Source organism: Phyllostomus discolor, chromosome 1, assembly GCF_004126475.2.
Source record: "Phyllostomus discolor isolate MPI-MPIP mPhyDis1 chromosome 1, mPhyDis1.pri.v3, whole genome shotgun sequence".
Classification (NCBI taxonomy): domain Eukaryota; kingdom Metazoa; phylum Chordata; class Mammalia; order Chiroptera; family Phyllostomidae; genus Phyllostomus; species Phyllostomus discolor.
In genome coordinates this window covers 47,303,820-47,316,323 of record NC_040903.2, presented here as the reverse complement: position 1 = coordinate 47,316,323, position 12,504 = coordinate 47,303,820, and the positions used below count along the sequence as shown (strand labels likewise).

General features: G+C 38.2%; 1 protein-coding gene across 7 annotated transcripts in view; it reads left to right on the top strand.

Annotated features, from left to right (window-relative positions):
- Positions 1–12,504, top strand: part of G3BP2 (G3BP stress granule assembly factor 2) — an 82,906-nt gene that overhangs the window by 54,075 nt on the left and 16,327 nt on the right. For 4 of the 7 annotated variants that reach the window (XM_028508261.2, XM_036022263.1, XM_036022242.1 and 1 more), the window contains exon 2: positions 12,045–12,163. In XM_028508261.2, coding sequence (XP_028364062.1) covers positions 12,069–12,163 — 95 coding nt within the window. In that variant the 5' untranslated portion in view covers positions 12,045–12,068. Of the gene's footprint in view, positions 1–951; positions 1,389–12,044; positions 12,164–12,504 lie in introns of those variants that run through there. The other 3 variants (XM_028508260.2, XM_028508262.2, XM_028508263.2) reach the window with 3 other exon arrangements.

Here is a 12,504-nt window from a genome sequence, read left to right as displayed (position 1 = left end):
CCAAAATTATTCTGCTGTCTTTATATTTTCGGACAGAACTAAGGTGCAGAGTAGCTTCTTGGACTGTAATATTTGGCTTTTTCCATGAATCAAGGTCAGGAAAGTCAGTATCTAGTTTTTCCCCAGCTACGTCCCAGGGCCAAGTCTGTGTCTAGATCTAGGACAGGACTGTAATCCTGATATCTCTTGGGATTTCAGTCTTTTAGCTGCCTTGGTTTGTAAAATGCTTAGTATGTATTTAGCAACACCTAAATACAGAACGGGCATACAAAGAAATAGATTCTTTTCCCCTCTGTGGAGGCCACAGCATATTTTTTTCTACATCCCAGGGCTTAGAATCCATTAGGCTCCAGATTTTATAAATATATATGTATATATACATATATATATACACACATATGTATGTATATCGCTTTGAGCTATTAGGGTGAATTTGAGTTTCTCGGTGGAATTTAAAATCTTTTCCTAGAATGGAGTAATAAACAATATAGGTGAGTTTAGGGTGAAAACAACTGAAACCCTTGGCTGCATTTTATACTCATCTTCAGCAGCAAAGAACACGCTGACTACTGGTTCAAAAAGAAAATTCCCTCCCTCTTAACGTTAGTAATCAATAGGCACCCTCCAAAAACAGCCCAAAATAGACGGCGCGGCGGGCGAACCGGCTCCAGTTCTGGCGCGATCTCGAGGGGGCGGCAAGGCCAGAGCCTTTAGGCAGGAGAAAGGCAGCCTCCTTGTGACGTCAAATCAGCGGACTCTAGTACCGGCTTCAGGCCGGTTCCGGTTCCCCGGCTTTCTGGGCGCGAGAGTACGTGAGCGCGGCGGCATTCTGCGCGTGCTCCGCACAGGGACGCGAGAAGGTTGGGTCCGGTTCGCGAAGGAGATGCCTGATTGGCTGAGGCCGTGCTGGGGGGTTCCCCAGCCCTTTCGGCAGGGGTAAAACAATAAGAGGGGGCGGTGGCAAAGGGGGCGGGACGTACGTGTTCCTGGTCGCTCGCCGCAGCGCCTGGCGCCCGGGAAGAGTAGCTTGTAAGGGACTGAGCTCGCGGCTCTCCTGCTTCCGAGGCTTGACGTTTGTCGGAGGGAGGGGGAGGCGAGCGAGAAGAATCAGCTGCAGCAGGTTGGGTTCCTGCGACTCTCCTGCTGACCTCCGCGCGACGTACCCGCCGCCGCTGTTGGTTGGAGGTGTGTAAGGGGGCCTGGAAGGGTTGTCGGTGTGGTGGTCTGAAGGGGACGTTCCTGTCGTGTTCTCTTCGCGCGCGGCGGCTCGAGGCAACCGCCCACAGCGTGAATCCCGGTGTCGGAGGTTTAGCGGTAGAGAGACATTGTTCTTGCCGGCTGCCTACGCTGCCGTGTGTGCGGGAGAGAAGCGGAGCGTTTCCTCTCAGGTGAGGGGTGGGAGGCCGCGTGGGAAGGGAGGGAGGTGACCGATCGGCGTCGTGAGGGCTCCGAGGGCACAGGTGGAGCCAAGGTTTGTTGGGGATGAGGTGGCGAGCTGGGAAGGGGGACGCAATAGTTCCCAATGGCGCGCTAATGGAGGCTTAATAGGGACAGCAAAAGACTGGGCATTCCGGAGAGGATGTTTTAGGTGGGAGCCACTAGTCTTATCTCCGATTCATTTGTGGCTCTTATTCCCGGTTCCCTGCGAACGGGGAGGCGGTCGCCGCCCCGCCCGTGGGGGAGGGGGAGAGAGGCTCTGTTGGCGGAGGCAGAAGCGACGCAGATGCGAAAGTAGAGGCCTCCGGGCACCATTTCTGAGCCAGGAAACAGAATCCGGGTTTGAAGGCAGCCGCTGCTTTGCTTGCCCAGTACGTAACTGTTCCGAGGTCTTTCATCCCCCCCCCACCGCCTCCGCCTCCGCCTCTCGGGTTTATCCCCAGCGTGTTCAGAAATTGGAGCTATCCATAACGTATGCTTCTTCGTGCCCTTTTTACGTAAACGTTTCTGTATGGACCTAGGGACAGAAAAGATGTTTGAGTGCTTTGGGAAATGGATTTATTTCTCTTACCCCACTTTTGTCGGGGCTGGGGGCAGATGTGCAGGATAGTTAAGGGGAGGAACTAGGCTTCCCTATAGTGTTTTCTTAGTCGAATCTGGTTAAATATTACCTGCCTCTCTAAAAGCAGATTTAAGATGGCCTTCTGCCGCTTTGTAACGAATATAGATTTGCATCTATAATTTTCCGCATAGATCAGTATTTTTCCCTTTCCAGGTTTACTTAATTTTTTTTTGAGGGGAGGTGTCTTTACTCCCTTAAACAAACAAACAAAAAAACAAAACACGTGCACCGAAGGTGCAGCAAGAGCAAAGTAGTCTCCTCTAACACCCTATGTGATTGTTATGATGCTAACTTGGGTTAAAATGCTGTTTTTTTAGGTTCAAGGCTCCACACCTCACGTTAGTCTTCCAAATGTTAGCATTGCATATACCTGGTTCGATGAACCATTTACTGCCGTCAGGGAGCCCCATATGCTAGAGAGGAAGAAGATGGGAATTCCTTCTCCCGCTCCATATTTGGCAGTTAATATAGCCTTAGGCATGTGAGCAAAGTTTCTAAGTAAACGTTTGGCCCTTTTAGTATCCAGTGGCCCTTTTGATGTCCAAAATTTCTGATCTTAAAAAATAGACAGTATGATTAGTTTGAACTCTTGGAATTGAATTACATGTTTCTTTAGTGATATTTGTTATCTTTTTGTTTTAATTTTTAGAGCTAAGTCATATGACTTAATCTTTAACTGTTGTTTAATTTTGGAAGGTTATCAGGAATTGTAGGTAGGATAAAGACCTCAAATGGATTGCTTTCTAAGAGCTGTTCAGATTGTGAATATTCGAGGCTGAAATATTAACCAATAGTGACCAACTATTAAGAGTGGAGAGGAAAAAAAAAAGAAGTGGAGAGAACTAGAATGCCTGTGGGGTGGGTGGGGAATCAAAGGTAGAACCAAGAAGTATTAATTTGATAGTGGAATTGAGGGCTCATTTTGCAAGCGACGGAGCACTTGAATTGCCAGCACACAGCTCTTGAATGTGAATGGTATTGGCACTGTTGGCAGCAGGAAATAGTATCTCTTTCATGTATGAGAAATCAGAAATGAAAATTGCCTCAGCAGTTACTGAAAAATCTAGAAATACTACTAATAATGTTAGATTTTTTAATAGCTTTCTTATCCTGCAGAAGTACTGCTGTTGATTACCCATTATCAGGATTGAGAATTTTTTCCTAGATTGCTTTGAATGAGACTTTTTCCTAGATAATTTATGCTGGGGGAGGGGGCATAGGGGTGGAAAATTTCAAGTCTGGTTTTTATAGGTACAAACTTAAGGGGGTTGTTTCTGAACTTCTAAATTCAGTAAAGTTTAATTGACAAGCATAACTTGGTTACTCTCCACTGGTGGCACTTGTTTAAGAGCTAATAGAGCAAATTGGTTCTTCTACCAGAACTCTGTCTGGGCTGGCTCAGAAACAATAGTAACATTTTCTTGACTGCTTTGTCTCAGCTTATTATTGTTTAATTTCTGTATATTTTCTTATTTTAATATACCTTTCTAGTATGTTGGGATGACTCCTGTATTTCCTATTATGTTACTGTCTCCTGCTTTTTAGCTTTTACCAACAATATCAAATATGGGAACAATTGGGCTTTGAAATTTTTTTTATTTTCTTGTGTCTTTGGCTGTTCTTCCAAAGAGGTGGTTTTTTTTATCCTGTGTAATGCAAACATCACCAGAGGGAGAACACCTGATTTCAGATTCTTTCTCATAACCATAAGGAGGGAGCCTTGAACTCCTTCCTTTTTTAGGCTCTCTAAACACGTTTCCTTTTTGTCTGAATGAAGCTAATATCCTATCTGTTTCAAGGAGATAAAGGAACATGTAGGTTACTTGTTAAACTTTAAAACATAATGTAAATACATGCTTTTTGTGGGACAGCTTTTCCTCTCTTAATACTTGGCCACTTTTAGTATTATCTGAGCTTCAAAGCTTGCCTCATTATCTTCAGTATGTAAAAACAGAAAAAGTAAATCCTCAACTACCATTTATTGTTTATCTCTGCAACAACAAATGAAAAGGTCTTTGCTCTAAGAGAGAGAGAGAGAGAGAGAGAGAGAGAGGGAGAGAGATTGATTGATTGTACATTGCTGTTTGTGGTAAAGTCATTTTAAACAAAGACCCATCTGGAATATAGGAAGGTTCTAGTTTTAATATGCGGTTAGCTATTGAGAATGAGTATAGTCTGTGGTTCACTGAGAAGGGGCTTGGGTCTGACTTGAATGAGCCCAGAGTGAGGGGCTCTAGGGGGGAAGGGATTAACTATCTAGCAGTAAAGATAAGCTGTGTCTTGGTCTTTGCTATTTTTTTCCTCATCAAAAGAACTGCATGCTGTCCTGGCTGGTGTGGCTCAGTGGACTGAGCGCAGGCCATGAACCAAAGGGTCGCCCCTTTGGTTCCTAGTCAGGGCACAAGCATGGATTGTGGGCCAGATCCCTAGTGGGGGGCACGTGACAGTAACCACACATTGATGTAAATTTTTTAAAAAAGAACTACTGCATCCTATTAGTAGAGATACTACTTTTATAAGAAGCAAGATATAGCACATACAACTTTACAGTGTGAAAAAAATACAGATTTTTCTATTATCTAAATGTCATTTTCTTTTGGTTTCTTGGGGGTCTTTGTTTTGTTTTTTAAAATAAGAAATAAGATGACATGGTGTCTCAACTTCACAGCAGTTTTCATTTTGGCCATTTTCTCCAAGCCTTGAAATAGCCACCAAAGTATGACATGAATTTTCATGTCAGTAATTTGCAATGACTAAATTTCCCCCCTTCTTAGATGACTTGAGGAAAGATGCCACATTTACTATCATTTGTGATAGATGGTGGTCAGGACACTCCAGACTCCGCAGAGAAAGAATTTTTGATTGTCTATTTTCATGCTTATCTATAGTGGTTGTGGTTGTGGCCAGGTGTTTGACATTAACAATTATAAATAGATTTTATGGTTATATGCAGATCTAGCTATTTTATCACTGTATGGATAATAGTCAGTTTTCTTTAATGAAAATGAAGATGCCATTTGAGATCTCTGAGATTAAAGAGAATTGATGGGATATAAAATGATTTTTTAATTGAAATCTGTTCTGATAATTATTTTGCTATAATAGTAGATCTAAAAAATTAGTATCATTGTCTTGCCTAAGTGCATATATTCCATGACATTATTGAAATCAGACCTTAGTTACAAATTTTATGCTGTGTTTCAATGTTTTTTGCCTATGGTTTTATAATGTTTGATAATATTTTCATGACTGCACATGAACTGATGTTTCCCTGTTGAGGTTCAGTTTATTACATATTTGTTTGTAAGACCATTAATACCAGGTCATCTGACAATACATCAGGTAAGCACAACAAGTGTTTTTTAAATGACCTCTTGGAAACATTAAAGTTGGAGGGCATACCTTATCTAGGCAGTAGGTTTTTCTTTGTATTCTTTCTCTATGTACCTTCTCATTTTTAGTTCTAGCATGGTGTCTTTACTGGTCTGTTTCTCCCATCTGAGGCTTTCCGATTTTTTCTTCAATTAGTTATATTTAAGCACACTCAGACTTTAACCATTAATGGTCACTAATGTAGGCAAACTGTACTCTTTTGATTTACTTGTTCTAAATGAATTTTCACACTATATCTATTTATAGATAGAGGAGAAGGGAAGAAGAGAGGGAGAGAAGAAACATCAGTGTGTCGTTGCCCCTCATGCACTCCTCCCCAGTGGGGACATAGCCTACAACCCCAGCATGTGCCCTGACTGGGAATCAAACCTGTGACCCTTTGGTTCATAGGTGGGCACTCAATCCAGAGCCACATCAGCCAGGGCTGAATTTTCACACTTTAAACATTTATTCTAGAGCCATGTTTCCTAACCTATAATTCATATCTGTCAGATGGTTATCAGAAACTAAATAAAAAATTTAAAATACAGTTTTTAAAACTACAAAGTTACTATGTGTTTTTTAAAGTACTCAGACAATGTAGTAAATACCTTACTGGTGATCTTAAAAATTGGTATGTAGTTTTCCTTGTTTTTTCCTGTAATACATGTATCATGTATATTTCTTTTTGTATCATGCCTTTTTGCCAAGGATGATATTATTATTCTACAATTTGATTATTATACTTACTTTTGTGGATAGTATTTCTTGTTTATATTTATAACTTTTTCCTACTTCTCCCTATTTCTATTGAGTGTGTAATTCTGTATTTAAAGTAAATCTCGTCCCTCTTAATGAGCATTTAGATGGTTATTTCTTATTTGGCATTGAAAAGCCTTGAAAATACATTTTTGTGTATGTATTTTTTTGTGATATGTTTTCAAGTGAGATAACTATGTGTTCATTTTTATTACTTTGATCAAAACTAAAATTATATCTCCAAAAGGTTTTAACATCTTATGTTTTCACCAATACTGTATGTGAAAGAGCCTGTTTTCCCACTTTTTTATTTTTTAAATCCTCACCAGAGGATATGTGTACTGATTAGAGAGAGAGAAACGTGAAACATCAATTGGTTGCCTCCTTTACGCACCCCAACCTGGATGGAACCTGCAACCTTTTGGTGTGTGGGATGACGCTCCAACCAACTGATCCACCTAGCCAGGGCTCCCACACTCTTACCAGTATTGAAAATATTATCAATCATTTTAATTTTTGTTAATTCCAGTAGGTGAAAGATGGCAACTTTGAATAAATTGCGTTTTTTGAGCCTTTGAATAATATCATTGTACCATGTTTCTCCAAATGTTTGTATGTGGTATATTTTCCATAAATGCTTGTGAAGTGATTGGCGTAATGAAGCATAATTGCATTAATTGAGGAATAATTTACAAACAGTAAAACCCCTCTTATCACGTGCTTTGTTCTATAACTTTGGACAAACACAGTCGTGAACCTACCACCACAATCAAGATCCAAGATATTTCCATCACTTCTGAAGTCTCTCATGTTCCTTTATAGTCATTTCCCTTCTGCCTCCAGCTGCTGGTCTGTTAGTCTTACAGGTTTACATTTTACCGAATGTCCTTCTTTAGCTTTGAATAATGTTTTTGAAACTCATTCATATTGTTGCATAAGTCTGTAAGTTTGTGATTTTTCTTTTTGTTTTGAGCAGTATTCAGTTGCATGGAATAATACCACAATTTCTTTATTCATTCACCCGGCTGATGGTCATTTTGTTATTTCCAGGTTTTGAGTGTTTGTTTTTATTTATTTATTTATTATTTTTGAATTATATTTTATTATGCTCTTAGAGTTGTCCTGATTTTACCACCTTTACCCCTCCACCAGCCACCCCCACTTCCTCAGGCAGTCCCCACACCATTGTTCATGGGTCATGAGTATAAGTTCTTTGGCTACTCCATTTCCTATACTGTACATCCTCCTGGCTATTCTGTACCTACCTATTTGTACTTCTTAATCCCCTCACTTCTTCACCCATTCCCCTATATCCCCCTCCTATCTGGTAACCATCAAAATGCTCTCCATATCCTGATTCTAACTCTGTTCTTGTTTGCTTTGTTTTTAGATTCAAATGTTGATAGATGTGTATTTATCGACATTTTATTGTTCATAGTTTTGCTGTTTATTAATAAAGCTGCCATAATGTACAGGTCTTTGGATATATGCTTCATTTCTCGGGTAAATATGGAGTGGGATTGCTGGGTAATATGAGATGTACATGTTTAAGTTTATAGGAAACTGCTGTACTGTTTTCTGAAGTGACTGTAACATTTTTTATTCCTACCAACTTTCTGTATCTTTGTAAACAGTACTTCTACATTTTTATGTTAGTCATTATTCTAGATGTTCAGTGACATGTTATTGCCTCATTGTAGAAATCTAGAAGTGTTAGGAGAGGTCATTGGATTTTTGAGAAGAATTGTGACTTTCTAGGAAATGACATTAGGGGAAAGCTCAGATTTTAATATGTGAAAGGGGAATAGCGAAGAGGAAGACTAAGCCAGATACATATTTAGTAATTTAGGGTAGAATATGATAAATAAAAAACCATGATAAAGACCCAACGTAGTCGGAGAAATCAGAGGAAAGACAATTATATTGTACTGAGCAAATAGGAAAGATTTTCAGGGGACAATATTTTAGCTGAACCCAAATGTGAATGCATAGGGTTTCAATCATTAGATGGAAAAGTATGGAGTGAGTATTGGAGTAGGAGTAAAAGGTGTTCTTGTTAATAGATTTCTTGAAACCTGGCATTGGAGCAACCTAATCTAACTATTAGATACATGAGTATTTTTACTATGTATCTGCTGAATTGTTCAGTTAGTAGTGACTAGCCATTCCTGAGCTCTTTTGGGTTATCCTTTCTTTGTTTTTATATTGAACCTAAATCTATCTTCCTCTGATTTTTTTTTTAAGATTTTATTTGTTTTTAGAGAGCAGGGAAGGAAGGGAGAAAAAGAGGAAGAGAAACATCTATGTGCAAGAGATAACATCAATCAGTTGCCTCTCACATGCCCCCTAACTGGGCACCTAGCTGGCAACCCAGAAATGTGCTGACTGGGAATTGAACCAGCAACCTTTTGGTTCACAGGCCAACATTCAGTCCACTGAGTCACCAGCCAGGGCACCTTCCTGTAATTTCCATTTACTGTTCAATCAGTATTTAACTTGTACAAAGTAGTACAGAAATGTAAACTCATTTTCAACATTACATTTATACTAGTTTGAGGTGGTTTGCTTTGGGAACAGCCCCATGTGTATACTAGTAATTCACTGATTTTTAATTGAAAAGGAAACAAAAACCTAAGTACTTAACTAAAAGCTGAGGTTTTAGTCATGGAAAAATAGAGTGTGGTAACTTTGGTTGACAGTTTTAGGGTATTTATTTATTTATATCATCACCAGGGGGTATGTTCATTGCTTCTAGAGAGAGAGGGACGGAGGTAGACATCTATGTTAAAGAGAATCATAAGTTGCCTCTAGGCAAGGGATTGGGATGATGCTCCAACCAAGCCATCTGGCCAAGACGATAACCGTTTTGTTTTGTTTTGTTTTTAACTATTTATTTTGAAATTGAGGAAAACTGTGAGCATATTGTAGATATCAATGTGAAGCCTGATGTAACTTTTTTTCTATATTATTTGTGTATATGTGTTGCTTTTTCCCTGTCCTCCATTTCCCTCTCAGTGGGTTATAGGTAGGTATTAAGAGATTTAGAAAGGATAGTGACAGTTGACATAGAGCAGTTTCCCTGGAAATATGCTTCAGGAATTAGCCCAGGCAAATGGAGAGGAAACATTTTAAGAAATAGGAATGAATAAAAGAATATTGATGAAGATACACAGGGATTTTAAGTAGGATGGACAGAATTGGTGAGCAGAATAATCTGTAAAATAGGGAAGGTGGATATAATCATATTGGTACGTGAATAAATAGGATCGGTGGCTTATAATTGACAAAAAAAGTAAATTTTATGTTGTGCATCTCAATCTGACACAGTCTCTACATTGTCAAATGGATTTTAATACATGAAATTTCATTTTGAAAAGATACTAGATGATTGCTCTTCAGTGATTAGCTAGAGGCTAACAACCTTTCTGAAAAAAAAATTTTGTGCCACCTCGGCTGGCTTTATCTATTGAACTGCATAGTTTTGTAGGCTTGACCAGAGATCACGTCTTAATTTGTAAATTAGGAAATTGAGATCCAACAAGGTTATGACTTATTCTGAACGTGTAATTTGGTTCTGTCTTCCTCTCACACTTCTTTCTTATATACACTGGCCACGCACCAATGATAAACACAACTTTATATTGTTCAGTTGTCCAAATCCCAAACAACCTTGTTTGGTGGTTCATCTATAATTTATCTCTAATGCTTCTTTGAAGCATTCCTTATTTATTGAATTGTTATTTTCCCTACTCTGGGATAAAATGGGAAGATGGAAGAGATAGCAGTTCCCTATACAGAACATACAAATTAATCTGTCATTAAAAATCATCAGTTGGGTTTCACCCTCTCTCCCCAATACCTTTTCTTTCTGCTTGATTTCCATCAACCAACTATTTTTTAGCTTTCTAAATTCTGATTCACTTTAAATCAGTTACAGCAAAGAAGTAAACTGATCTGTGAGTTATATTTGCCAGTGTAATTAATTTAAACACAATCCTGAGTGACATCTTTATTTCATTTTATCATGGAGCCTTCTGCACCTTAAAAAAGAGGCTCTGCGTAACCTCTTGTGTATAGCTTTTTAGACTTTTACCAGATTAGCATTGCCTTTTCTCATTTACCATTTCAAGTTACCTCCTTTGAAAAAATAACTTATTAAATAATAATCAAGTAAAAGTTACTTCTAGCTCTGATCTATAGACATAGTGCATTTTGATCCTTTCTTTGATGTTGATAGGTGTATTTGGTTACTTTTTTTCCTTTGGCTGTATGTAAGCCAGAAAAATATTAGGTGAATATGTACCTTATAAATGTGATGGGAGATTTGGGATAAATGACAGAGTGCCACTGTAGGAAATCTGGGAAGATGGGAGAAGAAAGAGGGAAAAATGAGAATCCCCAAACCCAGAAACAATCCCTTAACAGCAGCATTTCAGCCTTTTAACCATTTGAACAAAACTATTTTGTACCTATTTTTTTTCCACAGGGTAAGTTAGTATCTTCCCACATTTTTAATATCAGTTGTTACAGTATTAAAGTATATGTGGTTTCCACATTTTAGTTTATAACATTTTTATAACATTTTACTTAGGTAAGCCTACTATTCTTCACCCTTCTACATCATTCCAAATAAAAATACTATGTTGCTTAGCTTTGTTACTTTAAATGTAGCAAATGGAAGTCCTTCATGCCTTATCTTCTTCCTTTTTTACCTCCTTGGCCTGCTTCTTGGGCTATACTAGGGGTTCTTTTCTTGCTACTCTCATTCCCCACACCCTGTCACTGGAAGCACTGAATTAATTATTTTTAAAAGCCATTGAGGCATTATATTAAAATTTTTAAATATGTTGGAGTTTTTACAGGCTGAGAGTTTTGGGACAATTACAAAAGGGAAAATGGAATCTAATAGAGCGTATGTGAAAGTTGAATTGGGAGTCACTAGTATTGTAAAGAGCTAGTCTTATCTGTAGGCTCTACTGCATAATTTTAACAAGTAATACTTAAATTTTCTTCCCCCCTTCTCCAATTCCTAATGTTATAATTTTGACTGTTCTGAGGATATAAACATGTAAGTCGTTTACTTTAAATGGTAAAAAGTTGTTTATAATTTTACTTTGTTTCTTGACCTTTATCTTTGAGATTTTAGCTTAAAAATGACTTCAGCATAGCACCTAACATATTCTGTTCTCTGCTTGCTTGTTTTTTTCTGAGGCAGACTATAAACTCCTTCAGGGCTAGAGTCTTATCTTGTTTCCAGTGTATCTCATTTACTATAAACAGTATATGGTTTAGATGCTTTATCAATGCAAAGAAAGATTAGAGAGACAACAAATATAAAAACAGTTATCTTGAGTACTGAGATTATTGGTGATTTTTAGTGGCAATTATTATTTTGAAAACAGTGAAATAAATTCTTAGGAGGGAAAATAAGAAGGCACGGGTCAGTACTTTTTCAATAAGTATAATCTCTCAGTCCTGCCCTGTACCCTCTGCCTAGTTTTCAAAAAAGAATCAAGGACACAGAGATAATGGTCCCCAAAGAAAAAAAGGTGCTGTGAATGGAAAGACTTGGTTATGGTTTTCTTATCATCTGAGGTAGCACTGGACTTACCTTGGGAATAAGAACTGTGCTACTTCCCACTTCTGAGGGATGAGGGAGATGAAGAAATAGACAAGGAGATTCAGATGTTGGAGGTTACTAGTAGTTGTTGAGACTTTATTCTTTTGCCATTGTAAGCTACTTTTTAATGGTATTAATTTGTATTACCATTTGTATGTCTCAGAAAAATTATTTCTTGGAAGTTTACAAAGATGACTTTCTAAGACTTATTAATCTTGTGTTTTGCTCCCTTAGCATTTGACATTGTGCAGCAAAGAAATGGTTATGGAGAAGCCCAGTCCGCTGCTTGTAGGGCGGGAGTTTGTGAGGCAATATTATACTTTGCTGAATAAAGCTCCAGAATATTTACACAGGTAAATTTTAAATGGATTCTTTTAGTATTTTTATTTAGTTTTATTTTTCTGAATAGGACTTTACAAATTGTCTTTCCTGTCTCATGTCTTGACAGTGTCTTTGTAAACCATAACTAATACTTTTAACTATCTGATGGCTAAAACCAGTATTTTTCAAGTTTTTTGATGAAATCCATGGTTACCATAAGAAAGATACTTCATAATACATTTATACATGCTTGTGTGTGCACAGAATTTTATCCTCTGGTACTTTATGTTTAATTTTAAGAAAACCTTGGGCTTGACAACTAATGAGTTCCAATCTGCAATTTGAAATCATGGGCTTTAGTCTCTTTAAAATT